This window comes from Urocampus carinirostris, chromosome 8, assembly GCF_059441175.1.
Source record: "Urocampus carinirostris isolate Australia breed hairy pipefish chromosome 8, RoL_Ucar_1.0, whole genome shotgun sequence".
Lineage (NCBI taxonomy): Eukaryota > Metazoa > Chordata > Actinopteri > Syngnathiformes > Syngnathidae > Urocampus > Urocampus carinirostris.
Window position 1 is genome coordinate 30,772,286 of NC_142356.1, and position 22,442 is coordinate 30,794,727.

General features: G+C 40.2%; 2 protein-coding genes across 6 annotated transcripts in view; one reads left to right on the forward strand and one right to left on the reverse strand.

The window, feature by feature from the left end:
• The window catches only part of LOC148361600 (striatin-like), a 37,457-nt gene extending 23,806 nt beyond the window's left edge, over nucleotides 1–13,651 (reverse strand). For all 5 annotated transcript variants that reach the window (XR_015851139.1, XR_015851140.1, XM_088342342.1 and 2 more), the window contains exons 1-4: nucleotides 13,196–13,651; nucleotides 6,144–6,247; nucleotides 2,210–2,283; nucleotides 1,150–1,234 (exon numbers count right to left, since the gene is read on the reverse strand). Coding sequence is in view for 3 of the 5 variants with exons in the window: in XM_088342342.1 (XP_088198468.1) it covers nucleotides 1,150–1,234; nucleotides 2,210–2,283; nucleotides 6,144–6,247; nucleotides 13,196–13,393 (461 nt within the window). In the remaining 2 variants the exon portion in view is untranslated. The remainder of the gene's footprint in view (nucleotides 1–1,149; nucleotides 1,235–2,209; nucleotides 2,284–6,143; nucleotides 6,248–13,195) is intronic.
• A 1,622-nt stretch (nucleotides 13,652–15,273) lies between these two features.
• Nucleotides 15,274–20,446, forward strand: map1lc3c (microtubule-associated protein 1 light chain 3 gamma). Its single transcript, XM_088343161.1, has 4 exons — nucleotides 15,274–15,437; nucleotides 15,506–15,561; nucleotides 17,828–17,934; nucleotides 20,197–20,446. The coding sequence occupies exons 1-4, from the start codon at nucleotides 15,287–15,289 to the stop codon at nucleotides 20,360–20,362; spliced, it is 480 nt and encodes a 159-aa protein (XP_088199287.1). The 5' UTR covers nucleotides 15,274–15,286; the 3' UTR covers nucleotides 20,363–20,446.
• Nucleotides 20,447–22,442: the final 1,996 nt, after the last annotated feature.

Here is a 22,442-nt window from a genome sequence, read left to right on the forward strand (position 1 = left end):
AAAAGAAAGAGAGAAAATGGAGAGAGATAGAAAGAAAGGCAGAAAGAAACAAAGAAAGAGACAAAGAGAAACAAAGTGAAAGTAAGAAAGAAAGAGAGAGAGAGAGAGAGAGAGAGAGAGAGAGAGGGAGGGAGAAAGAGAGAGAGAGAGAGAAAGAGAGAGAGAGAAAGAGAGAGAGAGAGAAATGTTGATGTTGTCATTTCATCTTACACTTCCATCTCAGTCCAGATTTGTTTCTTGAATAATTTCATTAATGGGCTTTGTCCTACATGGCTGCGCTAGGCGACTGGAGGTTTCAGTGGCATTTCAGGGTATTTTAATGGCTTGCCAAGGGGCTACTGGGGTTTTGGGGAGTTGCTAGAGAAGATTTCTCAAGGCATGAATCCCTCAAAAAAGGGAACTAGCCCTGCTGCGGAAAGACTAACAGACATATTGTACACGCATGTACCAAAAAAAGTAATTAAAAAAGGAGCATCAATGCTAAGCAAGAGAGCGAATGGAGTTCCCACATTTTCTGGTCACAAATTCAAATTGATTGGAGTTTTTTGTAGGTGTTATGGGTGTTTCTTTAGTCTTTTCCGTGGGTTTCATCATAAAGTACCTCAGCAGTGAACATACATAGTTTAATGAGCTCTGATTTAAAGGACTTTTTAGAACAAAAACTGCCAGAACTGGGTTTGTTGGTGACACCCTGACTGTAAACAAATGTGCCCTTTATATATCGGATTGAACCTTTGTAATACCTGAGTGCTGATTCATCTTTACATGTCCAATTACCGGTGTCTCACCATATGACTTTGGGACGCCGCAGAGAAAAATGCTCATCTCTATTTTTATCTCTGAGCCGTATGTACTCTCGAAAACAGACATATACCTCGTGAGCCATAGGTTCCCGACCCCTGGTCTACACAATCAGACACTGACTGATAACACCGTTACCAATGGTAAATCAATGCTAACGCTGCATCTCTGCTTACCATTTGGCTTTGACTTCATTATATGTTTGACACATGAATCCTAAAAAGATAGCTGATTTTTACCCAGCCCAGCTTCCAGGTCCCGAATGGAAAAACAAATTCAGTTTAAGGTGGGATGACGCAACTTAGCCCAATTGAGTGGGCATTCATGTGTGAGTGTATGTGTACTGACTGTTTGAGGAGCTGCCGTCCTTGCTTCCAGCTGAGCTGATAGCTGCTGTTCAGAGGAGTTTGTGTGTCCACGTCGTTAGCCTCATCTGAAAAAAAATACGTGCCAACAAACACACACATATAGCGAATGTTAACGTTTGGAACGATGATGATCTTCTTCCTCGTTGGTCCAGATGTGTCCTCGCATCACATGCTTGGCTAGGTGCAATTGAATTGGACTCTTCTGGACACCATTGCACGCTCACACATTGTAAGTGTTGAAAGGTTTTATATATTTGACTATAAGGGATTTTGTACGATCAAATGCAAATTACATTTAATGCAAAAGATATTCACTGGCTGAGCTGTGGGGCAGGTCATTGCGACCTAGTGGAGAATGATGTTTACAGAAAACAGCAGGAACTGGGACAAGGGCTGATACGATAATCAGCGCTTCCCGACGCAAGAGGAGCCTCTGTGACGCAGGACGTCAGGCATTGTTTATATAAGCGCTCTGCTGATATGAGTTTTTTAGACATTGCGACGCCCTACGGCGAGGAGGTGGGGAAGCCCAGAGAGGGTTTTCCTGGCACGCCCATGGAAGGAGTCGACACGCCCATGGGAGGAGCCGGCACGCCAGCTTGGGAGAGACACGTGGGTCGAGAGAAGAACTTCAGAAGATCGGAGAACGAGAGGGACAATCGAGAGAAAAGGCTCGACGAAGACTCGAGCGACAATAATTTGGCTAATTCGATTGAATTCACTTAGTTTTTTATTTAAGAAATTAAATCTGCCTCCGTGTGGAAATGCCGGTCTCATGTCCGTCTTTTCACAAAAAGAAACGGGCATGCATTGTTGGGTGAATGAAGGTTATGTTTGGTTAATGGAGTCAGAAAAACTAATTCGAACAATTTGGTGAACGGTACATTTTTAATATTAAATTCCTAACAGTGTCCATAAATGTTTGTATGTGCATGCGTCATAACTTAAATGTGTTTGACATGTGTCTTGTTTTCAATTTCCATTTGGGTGATTGTGCGTCTGTGAGGGATTTTGTATATTTGTAATTGTGTGTATGTCACCTGAATCATAACTGGGCGCTTTGATGTCTTCTTGGATCAACTCTGTGCCGTACTTCAGTTTGTAATGTTTGGCTCTGTGGAGACACACATACACACAAGATTTTGTGTTTTTGGTCGTTCAAATGATCGTACGGATTTTTGGGTTCCCCACCCAAAATAATACCTTTAAACCAGGGGTCAGGAACCATTTTGACCCAAAGAGCCATAAAAGCAAAAAATGTTTTAAAAATAAATTGAGTGGCCCACATCATATATTTTCAGACAAAATTGAAAAAACTGCCAAACACGCTCTCTAGACAAAAGCTAATTCTTCAGCACATTTTATTTCACTGTGTGTCATTTGATGATTTGATCAAATGTATGAAATTATAATAATGCCAAATCCTGTGTCCCAAATCAATGTAAATATGCCATTTACAATTTGTCTTCCACCTTCAGTTAAGAGTGTTGAGGCAATTTTTTTCCATGAAATTTGTCCTTAATAACAGTTTCAAAACAATGTGCATGCAAAGTTTTTTTGTAAAAATGTCACAAATTACTGCAAACGATAAGCATATCGTCATATTCACTTTTGGTGTAGACTGCACCTAGCGAGAGAGAGAGAAGGAAGTGCCTTGCGCTGTGTGCAGGGATCCGCCCACCTGTACTGCTCACCCAATCAAAGTCGTTTGCCAGCGTTTTTATTTATCGGTTTAAATGGTTTCTTATCAAACATCTGCATTAAGTTTCTTCGGCTTTATATGGACCAAAATCGGGATGAAATCACTTGACTTTGGAACGCCACAGAGACATGTGCAAAAGTTACATTTTATTCCGGAGCCATATGTACTCATGAAAAGAGCCATATATAGCTCCCGAGCCATAGGTTCCCTACCCCTGTTGTATACTATTAACTTGAAGCAGAAGTCAACTCATAAGATTTACCTCCTAGTATAGGCCTCTACTAGTATAGACACAGCATTTTGTGTTTGTACAATATCAGTTGAGAAACAATATCTACCCGTTTTTATCCACCTCAGGTGGCGGCCATTTTAAAGGTTTCTGAGCGCATATGTCAAAATCAAGGCCCACAAGCTGAGTGTAGTCCCTTGATACATTATTGTACCATTCACGAGGAATTATTGCATGTTTTGTTTCCTGTACGATACTTCTTGAAGAAAGTGTTGTTTATGGTTAGGACACTATTGTATGTGACATTATCCCAAAAGACGCGCTGTAAAAAACTCAGAGGGCAGCAAAAAAGCGTGCCGATGAAAACAGCGTCAGATGTGCGGTGACACGCCGCCGTTGGCGTTCTGCAGCTAGAGTAACGCACCGCTTTTGACCGTCAGTAACGATAACGGCCTTGTAACAGCAGAAAATGTCATGATTGCCGATTCAGAGCACCTGCGACTGCTTAATTGGCGCCAACAGCCGGGCCAGCTGATTGGCTGATATACTCTTTTTAAACCCCGGCCTTCAAGAGATCCCTGTCAGATCGTTATGCGAACCGTTGCTCCCAGCTTGGCAAGCTCTTACGTCAGGCTCTGTTCCTGCCCTGTTTTTCTCTGCCTGATCCTCGTTGCCAACCTGTTTACAAACCTGACTCTGCCCCGTTCTGCCTGCCAATTATCTGATCAGTTTTGTCCCGCTACCTGCCTGCCTCCTGTTGCCGACCTTGGTTCAGAACTTGACACCGCCCTTGCTCTCCAGTCCCGGCCAACGACTTGTAATTCCTGTCTGTCTTCGACCCTCCTGGCTAGACACGGAAGTGCCACTTCCGCATCTCCTGCTCCCCTTGTCCGTCAACCATCTGATCGTGGAAGCAAGCCCTGCTCTCCCTTTTTATTAATAAAAACCGAGAAAACGAGCGCTATTGGGTCCTGTGTCTGTTTCTGGTTTGTGACAGAAAAAGAAATTACAGTAATTAGTTCAACCCCTAACTGAAAAAAAAAACGCCATTACATAACGGTTATTTACAACAGCGTTACTCCCAACACTGACTTTAAGGCGCGCTGGATTTAAAGCGACACCATCTAAAACAGTACAGTATTTTTGGGGATAAGTTTCCATATACAAGCCGCACCGAACTATAAGGCGTATGCAATTCAAACTACTATAAGAGCTAGGGTTGCACCACAAAATTTAAAAAATAATTTCATAAAGAATAGTTATTATGAGATTGTCACGGTTGCCATGGTGCCCAATTGGACCGCCCGCGTGGCGCCAGCTGCAGATCGTTGACAGATTGGCTTTCCTTCTATTTAAGTTCAGTGTACTCACCCTCCGTTTGTCAGTCCGTCAACGAACTACTGCCCCACAAGACCTGCGTTTCGACTCGGTCCTGTTCCTGTTGGTATTTCCTGTCCGGTATTGTTCTCGTTTATTTTGTCCTGTTTAATTTCGGTTTCCGGTTTTGTTTCCGTCTATTTTTGTTTTGTTTATTAGTTTCTCCAGTTTTTGTTCCCGTCTAGTTGGTCCTGTTTATTTTCTATATCCTGTTTCATTATCTATCCTGTCTGTCCCGTCCTGTCCGGTATCTAGCCCATCTGTCCGATATAAACTCGGGGAATTGGTATCGATCGCGTTGGCCTCTGGCTTCCTATCATTTCACACCAGACTGTTGCCTAACGTGCATGATTCCCCATTTCCTGTAAGATAAAAGGCTTGTGTGAGTAATCTCAAGTGTTTGGGTCCTGATACTGTTCTGGTTCATGACAGAAATCTGGTATCATCACTAAAATTATTTGAATAAGTCATAAATGATAAATGTATGTGATAGCAATCCATTGTGATTATGCATTTTCAATTTCTATGTTGCCTATTTTCCGCTTTATAAGGCCCGCCAGATTATAGGGCGTACTGTTGAATTGGTGGCAAATTTGGGGTTTCTAGGAGTGCCTTAAACTCACGAAAATACAGTAAATACACATATTTTTAACAAGGGTGACATGGCTAATAGACAGCCGCAACACTTTAAACAAGAAAGACATGATGAATAGAATCAACCAAATGCATGGAATAATTTGAGATTAACACTTTGAGGACATATGTACTCCTCAACGGAAATAGTTTGTCAATGTAAAAACATGTCTTTTTGTACTGGTGTAGCAGCAATACTCTTTAGTAGTGTATTGTGTCAAATATCCATCTGAAAAAACTGGTTATTCAAATGTTATCCATCCAAATCCGGAAATTTCCATGTGCCTGAACAAATCCTTCAGGTGGGATCGTGTGAAGTTGACCGAGTCTTGTGATGTGATGGGGCATGTGATCGAGGTCACAGGTCGTCGCCAGCGATAAACTCCCATGGCGCTTTCATGTTTTCCCATGATCCTTCACACGTTGCCACAGTGACCAGACGCCGCAGCTGTCAGGTGCATGATTTGTAGGAAGACTAAATGCGCTTTGATCATTGAATGTGCTGAAGTCTTAAGTGACCTTGCAACCCTTTAGAAGACATTTTTTCCGACAGCCTGAACCCCAAAATGAGTATCTTCATTTCTGGACTATAAGCTGCAACTTGCGGTTAACGTATGCATGCCAGAGGCACCTGAGAAGAAATGGTAAGAGTGAGACAGGTGGTATCGAGGAAGACGCTATTCACAACTTTTAATAAACACCATAGAACAAGAAGTATAACGCAGGTAATGCGTTTTATACGTGAATGAAATTAGCATAAGCGTTAACATTGCGTTACATGTGTTGCTGTATTTTTTGCTGTACGGTAGTTTTGTTGCTGTTTCTCAGTGCTTTCGCCCAATGAGTGTTTGATAATAAAAAAATGTAAAGCATTTCTGTGTACCATCTTTCTTTGTAAGAATGTCATGTTTCAAAGTGGGCACATGGAGTAATACTTTTCTATTCATTGTGTGTTTAATTTGTACACAAACAGCTTGACGAACCTCAGGAAGTGTATGTGTGCATGAGAGTGTGTGTGTGTGTGCATGCGGACCTTTCCTGTTTTAGGGCGTACTCCAGCATCCCGATGCGTCTCAGCAGGTCTTTCTTTAGGTTTTCGTGACCTCGACACTCTCCCTGCAGGAAGGCGATTTGGGCCTAAGGACAGGACAACGTGTCAGTCACAATACCTGGGTTGCCCCACATTTCTTTATAGCTACCATTGTTGAATTCATTCTTTTGTGATATCATCCCGGGAATTAGACAATATTCGCTAAAGAAATGTGAAGTAGAACCACTACCATGACTTTTATTTTGAACTAAGGCAAGCACATAAATCCATTCTTCAATGTCAAAAATATCAATCAACTTTGAAAACATTGCAGAAAAATTGGCCAATCCTGACTTGTATTACCCAACTCTGATGGGCCTAGAAACTAAGTGCTTTGCTGCCATTTGGTGCCAAGAAACTGTTTGAGAAAAGGTTAAGCCCTGTTGTTTTGGTGTCAATAAATTATTTTCAAGAAGTTTTGTGAAGACAAAAATAGTGCACCGATGCCATCTAGTGAAGTAAAAGACACGAATTCGGGTGAAATGAGTTTAATTTTGGAGTTGTTGCAATATATTGGTGTGTTGGGAGCAATACAATTATGTTTAGGTGAGACAAGGAGGTTAATTTGGGCTAAACCAGTGCAGTTGATCCCAAATGTGACACAAAATAATGCCTTGCGACTAGGAATGGGCGATTACCATATTTGCACGACCATAAGGCGCAAATAAAAGCCTCAGATATCTTCAAATTGTGCGGTGGCCCCTATTCTGCTGTGCACCCTGTGTGATTTAAAAGGGACGGGTGTAGCTGAGGACACAATAAGGCTGCCATTCACACTGCAGAGCTTCATGCATAATTCAGTTTTTGAGTGACATACAATGTTTTTGTGAGATCGTTTCTATTTCCAACTAAGTGTGACTTGTGACTAAAAGCGATCTCCTGTGATTTTGAAGCTTCTCTTGGTTGAACGCCATCATATGCCACTAGCACAGAAGAGGATGCATGACGGCGCACGCAAGGCATTGTTAGCGTAAGAACTCATGGATGCTAACGCCTTAGCGTATGTAGCAATTTGAAAGTTATTGTGCTCCCAGAGGCTGAGTCATCCCTCCAAATATCAAATAATACAAAACCTCACTTTCCCTCCATTGAATGCTTTCCGTGTTTTTGCCGACTATGGTGTGTTGATTGATTAATTTGTAATCAATACCTAAATAAACCACAACAAAACTCAGTTTTGCTATACGCACTCTTGTATGCATGTCTGTGTTGTAACGCGGTGTTGTGCCCAAAAATGCCCCCCATCCCCCCTGCATGAAATGTTCCCTTTCGCGCCATCGTCACTAATACGTCTTCGTATGCTATTTTCTGGGAAATGTAATAAAACAGTAAAGCACAGAGCATTTGCACCGTCTATGCGCAAGAAGATACATTTCGTGCAGGGGAGGTTGTCAATTTTCAGCAAAAAAGCTGCCCCAGCAAAGGGCACCTATTGTACGGTGCGCCCTGTGTAGCAGGAAATACAGATATAGAACCAGCTACGGATATTGAGCTTGAAAATACGGTAATTCAATTAATTTGATATTTTGTCATTCAAAATTAATCTTTTTGAAAATTGGCTAATTGGTTAAATTAATGGCAGCAATTCAAGACTTTATTTGAATTACCCAAATATAATGCTGATGAAAAATAATTTACTTATTAACTAACTAACTAGTTAATTGTGGCATTTAATTAAATTAATCACAATCCATTGATGAGTATTTTTATGCATGACCTATTACTGTTAACTTAATCAGTTATTCTTATATTCATTTTCATTTTACAGCATGTTCGTTTTATTTATAAAAGTTTGGTTAAATAGATGGGAAAGTTTATGCTTTAGATATTATAAATATTTGCAATTGTCAAGACTGACTAAAAATTGTTAGGGGCTAGGTTGCCAAGGCTAACAAACACCATCTTGTAGCAATATGCTGAAAAGAGACAGCGTTGCGAGTGGCATAATACTGTCAAGAAACGATATTGTAATGAGTTTAGAAATTCCAGTATTTTGCCTCTATTTTGGGGCATCTCTCTATCAGCAATTGCAGAATTTGGGGGGGAGAATGGAAACACACTATTTTATTTTTGATTCGTCTATATCGAATCTGCATTTTGTTGTCTTGCTGTTTACTTGTGACTAATGACTTTTCATCTTTTTGCTCGGTTTTGTCTTGACAGCGATGACAAAGACCTTTCTAGCAGCAAGATTATTCTAGGAGTAGCAGTGCCGCATTTGGACCACTTCTGAAGCTTCCCAAAGACAAAAAAACTTTCCCAATAATAAAATATAAAACACACATTGCGTCTCCAGGGACAATACATTGCAGCTGTGTTTCTCTCATAGTCTGCAGTGAGACAATGTCTGGTGTGCCGCTGAGAATCCATCTATTTGGTGAGAGTAAATCGATAATTATTCTCAAAAAATGTGCCTTTGTAGAGTATTTCTACTATCATGTAGAGTTCAGCAGATTAATTTGAATATTCTTTGATATAAGTAGGCAGCACAACGGCGCAGTGGTTAGCGCATGTGCAGCACAATTGTGAGGTCATGAGATCGAACTTTCCTGTGTGGAGTTTGCATGTTCTCCCCGTGCTTGCGTGGGTTTCCTCCAGGCACTCTGGTTACCTCCCACATTCCAAAAACATGGTTGTCAGGTTAATTGGCCGGTCCAAATTGTCCCTAGGTGTGAATGAGCGAGTGAGTTGTATTTCTCTGTGTGCCCTGCGACTGGCTGGCAACCAGTTCAGGGTGACCCCTGCCCACTGCCCGAAGACGGCTGGGGTGGGCTCCTGCATCCCCCGGGACCCTACTGAGGATAAGCGGTGCAGATAATAGATGGATGGAATAAAAGTAAAAGATGATTCATATGTTCATAACAGCTGATGAAAATGATTAGTTTCAAGCTTCGTCTTTAACTACAAGGTTCTTTTCCTCCATTTACATTATTATTATTTCTCAAAATCACACAAATTTGTTGATTTCCTTGCTTGTTACTGACCAATAGCAGTGGCAGTAGTGGTATTAACAATACAACTAAATGCATGTGTTTGTTTTTGATATTTTTTAATTATTTTATGAAACAGACTACAAGTCTTTTTAGTCTGATAATTTGTGTCAACTTTGATAAGTCTATAAAATGGGAACTCATATCACAAGACTAGTCACAGTTCAGCTGATGATTGTCTCTTGTGCAACGCATGCTACAATCCAGAAACGTTGGGGTAAAATTGCATGGGAAGTTCAATGTCCCAGTGTCACACCATCTTTTTGAAGAAACTGCAAGGTTTAATGCAGGGGTCGTGAATGTATGGCTCGTGAGCCAGATTTAGCTTTTTTCATGAGAACATCTGGCTCGGAAATGAAATTCCTTTTTTAACGTGTGTTTCTCACACTAGCAGGACTGTAGTGGTTTCCTACCTATAAGGTTGAGAAAAGTTATTAGTTTTTTAGTGTCTCTTGGCCGATGAGATGCATCAGAATACACCTGGAGGTCTGACATCTGCCTTCCACCGTTTCCTGTTTTAAGTATACAGAGTAGACAAAGTCTCATAGCTAAAAGTAAATACATATGTATCTTTTTTTTGCAGTATGTAGTGACACTTTTCCAAATTATCCTTTTTTTCAAACCATAATACACGGACAAAATGATTGTCAAAAGAAACTTGAACAATCTTAAGTAAGTGCAGGAGAGACCGATTTTAAGTGGGACATTTGTTAATATATGACACAGGCTCTGGCATTATTATTATTTCATGGATTTGATCAAATCATCAAACGTCACAGAGTGAAATAAAATGCACCGAAGAATAAGCTTATGTCTGGACATCAGGTTTAACATTTCTAAACTAATATTTACATCCAAAGCGTTTTTATTAATTCTTCATTTTTCTAAATAAATAAATAGGTGCTTCTAGTTTTTAGGTTTCTTATAGTACACGGTTCAACCCAATTCAACACAAGCAACCCCAACAATTATTACGATTTTCAACTTTATTTTTCTTCATAAAAAACAGGATAGGATTAGATATTATGAAAAAGTGCAAGATAAAAATTAAAGTAAAACAAAACAAAAATGTGAACAACACAGCTTCGGAAATACTCCACTGCCTTGAAATGGTTTTGTCCATTTGATTCCTAGCACCGCTACTAACGCATTACGCTGCCTCCATAACTGGCTTCCTGGGACCTCTAGTCAAAACAGACGCTGGTGTCACGATTATTCATTGCCCTCACCTTTGCCCGCCCATTTGGCGCCAGCTGCTGCTAGTTGCCTGATTGATTACCCTCCTATTTATACCCAGTACCCCAGTCACTCCTTGTCAGTCTGTCAGCGAACCTCTGCACACGCAAGGCAAGCACTTTGACTCTGGTTTCCGTCTGTCCCGTCTAAATCCGTATCCTACTCGTCTGTTCCTGGTTTCCTGTTTGTCTCCGGCTATTGAACCCTTTTTGATCACCGACCACGTTCTGATCTCCCTCTCCGGCTATCGACCCGTTTTGTCCACCAACCACGCTCTGATCTCCCGCTCGGGTTAACAACCCGTTTTTTGACCACCGACCACGCTCTGATCTCCCGCTCCGGTTATCAACCCGCTTTGCCCATTTGACCACGCTCCGATCTCATGCCCCGGCAAATTCACTTCTGCACACCGATTACGCTCTGATCCCGTGAGCTGCTTGCTCCCTCTTTCCAGCGAGCACCGGATCGCTGGCGTTTGTTTCCTCGATATTCCAATAAACTTTTGTGTGAAACGTAACGCGTTTGGGTCTACCATTTGTTCTGGTTCTGACACTCCGGTGCCTAGTTGTGATGGCAATTGAAAAAGATGTGCTCGACCAAGTAAAACACCTGAAAGATATTGACAGGTTTGCAACCCTTAAGGTCAGATGACAGATGTTGCATCGTTGTCTAATAAATTCCATGCTTTTTCTTCTGTATGTATGTTTGTATGTACTCTGTTCGAAATACATGATAAAAAAAAAACGGCCCCGGTGTTGTAATAGTGTTTCTGCGAACCACAACTTCTAATGTGATGTTCATAAATGGGAAGTGACAGTCCTGATCAGATTTGAATGATCCTAAATCACTTAAAGTATTTTTTTTTTATCAGTCAGAAACTCTGGGTCCTTAACAATGTTCCCTCTAACTTTCCACGGTTTTGAGCGATCACACAAAGTCAGCTTGAAACAACAGTGAGCAACAGCAACTCCAAGTGTGGCAATTAAATCATTATCAAACATGTCCAAAACTTGACATCACGTTACATTTTGCTGAGTTTCCGGCAATGCAAAATTATTTTTCACTTTTGAATGAATTGACTCATGTACGATTACAAAGGTTGCAGGGCCTACAAACGTCATTTGATTTTACAATTCTTTCACAAGATTTCCATTTCTTTTATTCCTGGTATCTTTTGTCGCATAATACTAACATTTTTGGGGGCTTATTTAGTCGGTTGCACGATACAGAACTGTATTTTATTACATTTTTTAGTGGAAGTACAATGTTGGCAACAAGATTAACTTGATATAATTGGAAATTATTTGAATGTAACACAAATCTTTTCCTCTTTTCCCTGTTTTTTTCTCCTTTTTTTAAAATTGCTTTTTTAAAAAATCTCATTGAGTTTATTTTTTCCTAGCTGTTACTTTTTTCTTGCTTTTTTGTTCTCTATTACCTTGTTTCCCTTTATTTGATTCTTTCTTTTCTTCTGGCTTTTTTCAGAATTTTTCCTGCTCTTTTTTTCTCCTTTTGTTTCGTTTTTTTCCTCAGCTTTTCACTACTTTTTCATTTTGGTATTTTTTTCTTTTTTGTTCTATTTCCCCCTTCATTTAAGTCATTTTATGCACAATTTTACATAATATGTGGTTGTGTAGGGATTAAAGATGCAAAAAAAAAAACCTGAAAGGCCGTTTGGGACCCGAAAGAGCCAGTTCTTTTTAGTGAGCCGAGCCGAAAAAGCCAGTTCCGGAGAAACTCTACTGACTTTACTCAACTTCGTTCTACTTCGGCATTGACTTCAAAATACCACATTTAGAACACAGCGTCACCTTCATGCACTGTAACTTTGACTTAATTCGCTTTTTAATTAGCAATTTCGAGCCCTCATTTTTGTGAGCTGGCTAGATTTTTTTGCGCGCGGAAAAGGTCTGGGTGGTGCGCAATTGCCCACGAACGCAGCTTAGAGGGAACATCGGTCCTCAGCACCCCCAAAGCTCTAAACCTAAAATCGCTCCTGTTCCCTGCCCCACTGCCCAAAAGCCTCCAGCATAAGGGTTGCAGAAAATGCCAGGAAATGGTTCAATAGAACTTGACATTGATTATTGGTAAGCATGTAGTGCTTTCTGTATTTCTTCTCACACACACGCACGGACACTATTCTGTCACTGTCAATCACACAACAACTTTGTTCAAGTCACACCAAACTCAACTTAAAATGCTTTGTATTTTCTATATTGTTATGAAACGCAATGGACTAGATCAGTAAAAAGCGCAAAGGACATAGTGGCAGGTAGAACGCTCGTCTGCAAGAGATCAAGAGATCGCAGGTTCGATTCCCGGCTCCTCCGTGTTATATGTTGAATTGTCCTTGGGCAAGACACTGAACCCCAATAAGCAGGTCGGTGCCTTGCATGGCTGCATGGCCGCTATTGGTGCGTGAGTGAGTGTGTGTGTGAATGGGTAAGTGTGAAGCACATTTTAAAGCGCTTTGGGAGGTCTTCATTGACTTGAAGAGCGCTATACAAATGCAGACCATTTACCGTTAATTGGTGGATGTTTTTTCCACTTTCTTCGTCGACGCAGCGGCTCGTTTTGATCAGAATTATAACAGAATTTCGTCTTCGTGTCACGTAGGCGATGCAGTAGTAAGTGTGAACAATGACTCAAAGGAACAAATGTTGATTTAATGGCTCAATTTAGCGAATGCCGAGCTCATTGTTTATTCCCTTTTGAGCCTATGAGGTTATTCTAGCACACTAAGTTACAATATTTTGAAGTGAACAGTACCTGTAGTTCTGAGCGTTCCACATCCCACTGGGCCCTGTCCACTTCGTAACGGGCCCATTCATGCTGGAGGAAGTGAAGGATGCCCGGGATGCTGTACTGAGCCCGGGCGGCCTCGCCGTCGGCGGGATGCGGGGCTTTGGCGCCACCGCCCCCGCCGGCCAAGCCAAGGAGCACTGCGGGGCCCGCTTGCTCGTCCATGGCCGGCCAGGGAGCTCACCTAGCGGCTCAGCTCAAGGCTGGGGTCGGCCTCGGGGACCCCGTGTTCCGTCCATCCGTCGTCCGTTGACAACGACGCTAGCGGTCGCGCAGGTTCCAAACCGCGGAAGAAAATCTCGTCAAGCTAGCTAGCAGAAACAACACCACCGCAAAACACTTCCGGTGAGGACTGTCAAACTAACCGTTACGTTTACAATATCAAAATACAGTTCAGATTTTCTACCTACGTCACGTGACTCCGACCGCTGGTGGGTCAGACAACTTAGTGCTGAAAGCTAAAGCTGGGAATTCCGGCTCTTTTTTAGAGAACTGGCTTTTTTGGCCCTGCTCACTGAAAAGAGCCGGCCGGATCCTTCGGCTTTTAAACAGTTCTTCAATTGTTGTTTTTTTTCGTTTGTTTTAATGAAGCATGATGCACCAAATTAATTCATTTTGAAAACCTATTAGCCTAATAAACTTGTCCATTTATATAAAGCGAACTATTACCAAGCAAACAACACAGAAATGACAACACTCATATTGACCAGTCACTAGCGCCTTCGAGAGAGAAAAATAATCAGAGAACAAAAGAGAGAGAGAGAAAACGGGAGAGCGTGAGGGAGAAAAAGAAAGGAAGCAAAAAAAAAGCCAAAACAAGAAAGACAGAGAGTGAAAAAAAGAAAAATATACAGAAAGAGAAAAGGAGAGAGAGACAAGGAGAGAAATAGGGAACATGAGACAATTAGAAAGAGAGGGGAAAGCAGGAAAGAAAAAGAGAGAAGCAGAGAAAGAAAGAGAAAAAGCAAAACAAAGAGAGATGAAGTGAGAGAGGGAAAAAGAGAAAAAAGAAAAAACAAAGAGACAGCCGACGGGAGATAAAAATGAGCAAAAAAGAAAGAGCGAGCAAGAGAGAGATAATGTGCAAAAGAGGGAAGAAAGAGCGAAAAGAAAACAAAGAAAAAAGAAGAGGGACGAAATAAAGAGAGAAAGGGGGAGAGAGAGATAGAATAAGAGAGCTGTAGAGAAAGAAATACTACAGTAGATACGTTTATATAGAGAGAAAGAGAGAAGAAGACACAGATAAAGTGAGAAAAAGATGGAGAAAAGAAAGACAGGAGAGAAGAGAGAGATAGAATGAGGAAGATTGAGAGAAAGAGAGTAAGCGGATATAAAGATCCATCCATCCAATATTTGCACCGCTTATCCTGAGTAGGGTCGCGGGTGTACTGGAGCCCATCCCAGCTATCTTTGGGCAGTGGGCAGGGGAAACTCCGAACTGGTTGCCAGCCAGTCGCAGGGCACACAGGGACAAACAATTCACTCGCTCATTCACACCTAGGGACAATTTGGACCGGCCTATTAACACGACATGTTTTTTGGGGGGGGATGTGGGAGAAAATGCAAACTCCATACAGGAAAGTTTGATCCCATGACCTCAGAACTGTGCCGTAGACGCGCTAACCACTCAGCCGCTGTGCTGCCCGGATAGAAAGATATATTTCAGAAAGAGAGAGAGAGAAAAGAACCAGAAAGTGAGTGAGAAGGAGCGAGAAAGAGAGACATTTGGAAAGCGAGAGGAAGAAAGAAGGGGAGACAGGAGCGAGAGAAAGAAAAATAAGGAAAGGAGAAACAGAGAGAAAGAAAAAGAAAGAGTGAGAGAATGAGAGATATAATGTAAGAAGAGTAGAGAGAAAGAAAGGGAGAGAGAGAGAGAGAGAGAGAGAGAGAGAGGAGAGAGAGAGAGAGAGAGAGAGAGAGAGAGAGAGAGAGAGAGAGAGAAGGGGTGCCGGCTCCTCACCAAAAGCCGTTTCGTTCGCGAACGCCAATCACCACTGACAACCCTGTGCGCCGTCCGCGTGCTCGTACGCGCGCAAGGTCCGCCCACGTGCTCATCAGATGATACGCTGCAGCCGCGTGTGTGCACGCGCTTATTTAAAGCGATGGCAGAATGCGCGTTCACGCACACGCCTCCCGCTCGTCGCCATGCCGCCTTTGGAGAGAAACCACCAACTTCACAACAAACCTTTCAAGCAGAGGAAAAGTTTCGGTAAAAGTCAAGCGCATCTTAAAGCGGAGAGGAATATTCCCCTCATTCTTGTTTTGATTTCTGTGCAGCCACCAGAAAGCAAGAAGTGACGGGAATCCGTTCTAAATTCCCCAACAAAATCCCGGTGAGTTTATCAAAGATCGATTACTTTGGTTGGCTGACTCCCTTAACCACTCTGGTGGTAGGGACAACATTTCAACTGAAAAATAAACCTTTAACTCTTATTTTTTCAGTTACAATTTAATGTGAATACTTGCACTACCCGAGGTTTGCTTAAAGGCAGTGTATTGGACCACTAATATATTTGTACTTTCACATTTTTTTTTATTGTTTTAACAAACATTACAAAATTAACAAATCACTTGAATATAAATGACTGGTTGAAACCAAATACTTCCCTATCCACAAGATGACTTGTATCATTTAAACCTTTTGTCATTCAAAGTTTTTATAGGGGTATCTAAAAATAAGGGGTGATTATAAATTCAGAACTTTAGGGGTGTTAAACACCCAGTGGGTCTGGCTGGTTAAACTTTTTTTTTTTTCCATTTCAACTAAAAATATATAGCATGCAAATTCAATTGTGATTACATTTTAATTATAACATTTTGTTGAAGTATTTTTTTATTAAAAGATTTTTTTAGTCGGTTGAATATTTGTTTGAGGCCATTTATATCAATTGGATCTTTTATTAAATTATGACACTTTTGGGTTTCCATAACACTCACTGTAATGCACCAGAGCCTCAACAGACTCCTTTGCAAGTGACACTAAAACGAAGGAAGGGGGAGCGGTGGAAAAGCAATGCTAGGAATCAAATAGACTGAACCATTATAAGGCCCTTGTGATGGTAATTTTCTTGTTTTAACTGGTATACTTGGCTAGCATTAAATACATTTAAATATATTCTGCCTTTTGTTCAGGAAAAGTTTTAAAATGCTATTTTTGGGGGGTGCTTGGGTTGAATTTGGGGATGCTTGAGCACCCCTAAAATCGAGATGGTGATGCCCGTGCTAAGAATTCTCCAATTGGATCTTAATATACATTTCCCTTTGTACACCAGAAACAAAATGTGTAAAACCTGAGACAATAGTGCATTCTCATGTCTGACTGTGACGTACTCAAACTAGAGACTGAGTGACCAAACTGAACAATTTAATTTTTTGTGCCCCGTGTTTTGTAAGGTTTTTGGGCACTTGTAGCGGCAAGATGGCTGCCATTATGTCAGCAACTATTTCAACCTACCAGTGTTTTTAAAAAATTTTTTTGCCTGCTTTAATCAACTTTGCCTTTTGTTTTCCCACTGGGAGTTGCTAAATAGTTAGTAAGGGTGGTTGAAATCCTTAAATGCTTGAATTTTAATGTCGTGTTTTCAAGGTCGGAAATGCTTGAATTTTGGGTCAAGGGTTTAAAATTGTTGCCATTGCCATGTTTCTTGGCAGTCTCTCTAAAGACCACAATAAATGGAGAAAATGATGCCGACACGCCTGCGCTGGTGGCTTTTCATTATGGCGTTGTCATGTATAGTGTCACTGTCTCGTACTGGCTGCAACTTGGTCAGCTCCAATTAGAAAACTGGCTCTTTTGGTTTGGCACACTGAGAAGAGACTGCTTTCTGCACCTATTCGGCGACACAGGGCTTTTCTTTTTAATGACCCACTATCCATAATAAAAATAACATTATGCCCCAAATTAAAGATTTCATGTTTTGTAAGGGATTCCCTGACGAACATGAAATATAAGTTGAAATATTCAAAAACAATTGTTAAATGCAAAGAAAATTGGCTTTTTACACTGAATACATTTAAAGTAAGTCTCTGAAAATGCAAAACCAAATGACTTATCTTTAAATATACGGTAAAATGCAAAAAGAACTATTTACAAATCTATTTTAACAAATTTAGACATGGATCCTCTGAAAAGCACCAAAAATATATGAAAATAAGTAAAGTGAACGATTAAATGCACTCTGCTTTGGAGCAATCCATCAAATGAAGAGAGTTGGGCAATTTTTATGTTTTGAACTCTATTTTTACCCAAATCCTAAACTTTTTCTGTGTTAATGTGTGACATGGCCAAGTTGCATTTTTTTAAACAGAATGGCAGAATTCATGTTGGTTTATAGCAGCCAGTTGACGAAAAAGTCATAGATCAGAACAGTGCAAAATGGCGACTTTATTTTAATCATCAGTCGGCAATAGTTATTTTGATTGGCGCTGGATTTCTTCAAAGGTACTGGGAAAAAAAATTGCCCTTGACAGTGCTTGAATTTGGCCATAAATGGTGTACGAACCCTGTAAATCCACTGTCCCTTAAGGTTTGAAGTGAATGCAATGCAATGCAATGTATGTTTGATTTACAACACTTTTGACACATGTTTGTGCACTCAGGTCATCATTGAACGTTATGAGCGGGAAAAGTTTCTTCCACCTCTGGACAAAACAAAGTTTCTTGTTCCACACGAACTCACAATGAATCAATTTGTCACGATCATAAGGTAACCACAGCAGAATACGTACATTTTAGAGGGGATGTTGATCAGGCTGTCAGTTTTTTCTATTCACTCTAAAGGGGCTGTACGAAATCGTCTTTTTTTCAAACTGTTTCAAATGGATATGAATAATTAAAAAAAAAAGAGGCATATTCAATTGTAATTTATTATCCATGTATAGGCCTACAATTTAGGGTCGGTTGGTTAGGCATTTTAAGACCTTGACGTGCTCATGTAGACCTTGTAACACAATAGAACTGTTTTTAATCCAGTGTGCTACAAGACCTTGTATTATGTGCGACAGAAAATTGCCCAATTGCTGAATAACATTAATCTAAATCAGTAGGTGGCAGCAATTTTTTTTGTGTACTAATCAACCGCTTATGAATTGCTAAGGAATGTATCCAAAAACTCATCTTATGACAATGGAATGCAGTATTCAGCTGGCAGATGAAATGAGCTTATTTTAAATATTTTGTATTTAAATCACTAACTTGAATGGGCTTGAAATGGTTAGCTTAAAAAATAGACTTATTATTACCTAAAAAGAATAACTTATTTCCTCAACCACAAATGTTAAACGTGCAACGTAATTCCTAATTTGAAGAAAAAAAGCACAACTGGTGCTGAGAATTTGTAACTATTTGAGTGACTAAAAATGATTGGAATAGAAATATCAACAATGAAGTGAACATTGTTTATAAGACTAGATCTAGCATTCTAGGATAAAACATTGCACTAATTGTCCTTTAAACACTTTAAGAGCCAACTGCTTTTTATGTTAAAAGCTGACCAATTTAAAGTACATGGGAATCATTCATGAAACTGGTTAATATTTAAACCTTCCCATAGTGTAAACTAAATACACTATTTTGTAACAATTCAATGAAGAATTGCTGTTCTATTGTCTGTGCAGCCCTTTGAGACTCCTTGTGATTAAGGGCTATACAAATAAACATGACTTGACTTCACATTGTCAATATGCTTGTTCAAAAATGAGGTTAAGAATAAAATTTACCTTTCAGTAATTGCTGGGCCACCAAGTGCTCACATATTGTTTGCAATAGATATCAAAATGTGCTAGGGCACCATAATATTTAGATAGGTGCAAAACTGATTTATGACCAAAATCAACCAGTGGTACAATAGCAACTCAAGTTGAGGAACCATTTTTATAAATGGCAAATGCAATTTAACCTGGACTGTTAATTTAATAAAATGGCCTTCAAATCATAATTGAATCTGAATGGCTGATAAATGACCCTCAAATGTATCACCACAAAGTTGTGTAGGGCAAGCGTTTTATTTTCAAAGCCTAAACACTTGAAATCCTGTCCAGACTGCAGACGTGTACATACCTCCACGTGGACTGGAAACCGGTCCAGGGTCATCCCATGTTACCGTGTGACTAGGAACATTGGCTCATTGACATCCAGTTATGAGAGGAATTCGTACCCTCTTGCTTCCTCCTGTTGTCGTTTTTTTTGTTGACAAATGCTGTCTCAAAGATGTCAATTTCTGATTCAACCTTTGTCCGCAAGCCTGGATTTTAGCAGCTAATGAATAACGTGTCAAACCCGGGGCCTGCGGTTCAAATGTGGTTCTACAGATTTTGTGTGGCTTCTGAGACAATGCTGAGAAGCACTGGAGAAAAATGAGTGTTCAACAATGACAGTTTTATGTGTTCACTGGATGGCACCAGAGCCAGGCGGCACTCCAAAAGCTGTATTTGCCATTAGCAACTAGAGAACATTGCGCAAACATCCCAATATTTTACATTAAATAAGTTTGTTCAATGCAATACATAAAATAGCACCTGGGTGACTTTGCAGAAGTTAAAAGAAACTTTAGCTCTTATCTATAATGGATGTAGAACCTCGCTGACGTTCCCATATTCAGGTAAACAAAAACCTATTAGGATTTTTAAAAAACCTATAGTTGATAAACATAACCAAATCATGGCGAGTTGAATTATTGGACAAAACCCTTGTTTTATAATCCAATATTGCATCTCTGAATGATTATTTGTGAGCCTGTTTCAGCTCAAACACACTTCAATATCATGTAATTAACAAGTCTGGCCCCTGTGAGTAGTTTCTACCATGCAGCCTCCTGAGCTAAACTAGTTTGACACCCCTGTAAAAGATCATTCATGAGGCCAGCACAGTTGTGAATTCGTTTCAATGAGTTAATTTTGGCAAAGGAAATGGTTTAAATGCATGTTGCCTGCCAGTGCCGACTCTAAACGCCATCTTGCTGTGCCAACAGGAATCGCATGGCTCTGCTACCCTCGCAGGCCTTCTACCTGCTGGTCAACAACAGCGGCCTCGCCAGCATGACTCTGAGCATGGCTCAAGTCTATGGGGATCACCAGGATGATGATGGGTTCCTCTACATGACCTATGCTTCTCAGGAGATGTTTGGGCAACTTTAGCATGTCTACATCTAAATGAAACGCTGTAATGCCCTGTGTATATAAGTCTTGTGGATTTTAATAATAAATCTTAACTTACAATAACCCTTGTTGTTTAATCTTATGATGGAATGCAAAATGTAGATGGATGTACAATACTGTCTGATCCAATTTATGCAATTTCAAAGATGGGGTGAAATTTGACATTTGCTTCTAGAACCTTGTCTAAATGATTTAGATAGATAGATAGATAGATAGATACTTTATTCATCCCCGAAGGGAAATTCACTTTTCCAGCAGCATCCCTAAGCTGAGAACAATTTGGTTGTAAATACCCTTAGTTGGATGCACCTCACTAGAATGTGATGCTAATGTTTGCCCATATGGTTAGTTTATAAGTTGTTCAAATGGAATGATCAGTTCCATTCACGCTAGGCATCTAAACATGCTTTGCTCAAGTGTTTCCAGTCTTCTGGTACTGTAGATGGAGGATTGTTCAAACTGAGTGAAACTAGGTAAGATGAGTTGGCCTAAAACCTCCAATGTGACGCCACATTGAAATTTTTCCCAGAAAGTTTTTCTGCAGTTTCCTGCTCTAATTCACCACAAACTTTTTCTGACGCTGCAGTTTTAACACTAGTGGTTGGAGCAGGATTTGAATTTGCTTGATGGGTAGATTTGTCATTAAAGTGGCATAACTCAAATTGAAGGACTGTTTTTGAGCATGGCAAGTATAATTTAAAGCAAACTGATAAGACTGTGGTTAAAACAAAATGGACAATTGCTGAAACTATTACCCTCAAATGTACTGCCACAAAGTTGCGTAGGGCAAGTTTATCTTGGAAGTCTAAATTCTTCGAAGTCATTTAAATGGAATGCTCAGTAAATCTGAGCTAAGCAACTGAATACGCTTTGTCCAAGTGTTTCCACTGCCCTATGATATGTGCAATTCATCTGCAACTCTAATTGCATTGTCAAATTGACCAATTTTCAAAAATGAGTTCATAAGGCAAATGAAATTAAACTACAGTAAGAGCAAAGGTTTCACTAATGTCAGATAATTAAATTTAAACATTGGGAATTGTATGTTGAAAAGATCTGTAGAGCTGTAAGGCACACTTCCCATTTCTGGCAATGATTTGTTTAGCTGCGACAGTCTGAAAAATGTGATACACCTGATTAAATACCAATTGTGTAAGAATTGGCAAGTTTTAATAGCCAACCATATTAATGTACGCTGCAATATTTTGTCTGCCCCAGTTTAGGTCTATCAGCAAATTAAGCATGTCTTAAGATTTGAAATTGTTTGATGTAAAATATCTTGCATTATTACATTGTCTTTAACTCCACCATATAATGCCAAAAGTGTTTTACAATGTGTCACAATCTTCAATATTAATACACATTATCGGCTACTGCTAAGTAATGCCAGTTTAGTGTTAGCACAAATTAATGAAATGTCTTGCTCAAAGACATTTGGTAATATCAAGTCCGAATCATGTCAAAATATGATAATCTGCAGACATGTTCTAATGGTAATGTTAAAAGTACTAATAGTAACTGTACCGGTTAGTACTGAAGAGTTTAATACTCACATTGGTATCTGTTTGTTTCCACATATGCCATTGACCAGAGGTCTCAAACCCGCGGCCCATAGGATGCTAGTTTGAGGCACCAGTCCTAATGTGAATGTTTAATGGGATGGAGAGGTAAGATCAGGCCTAAAAAAATAAACACGCGGGTATAAAAGCTCAAACAAGCTCAGGCTGACCAATTGATTTGAGGGGGTGAGCCCGGAGCTAGCCCGCATTTCTCTTTAGTTATTTGTGAGGAGAAAGGCTGATTTTGGCTGTTTCTGACAATTTCCTCCACTCTGCCTGACCCTGATTTATTTACATTTTATACACGAACCTGGCCCAAAGAGCTTACCTCTGGACAGTATTATTAAGCGTCTCCTAGTGGTAAAAAAAAAACATTTTAATGTAATGGATTACCTCTCAAATTATGAAATTACTGATTATCTTCACATAAAATTTTTGACAAAAGTGGAAATTTTTATCAGAGCTTTTCTTGTGGCAAAACCTGGACCCGAGCTCAGTCA

Excerpts from the sequence above, each read along its gene's own strand:
- map1lc3c (XM_088343161.1), top strand. The coding sequence starts at position 15,287 with ATGATACGCTGCAGCCGCGTGTGTGCACGCGCTTATTTAAAGCGATGG. Across the intron at positions 15,438-15,505 it reads CAAGCAGAGGAAAAGTTTCG|CCACCAGAAAGCAAGAAGTG; the intron begins GTAAAAGTCAAG and ends ATTTCTGTGCAG. Across the intron at positions 17,935-20,196 it reads CAATTTGTCACGATCATAAG|GAATCGCATGGCTCTGCTAC; the intron begins GTAACCACAGCA and ends CTGTGCCAACAG.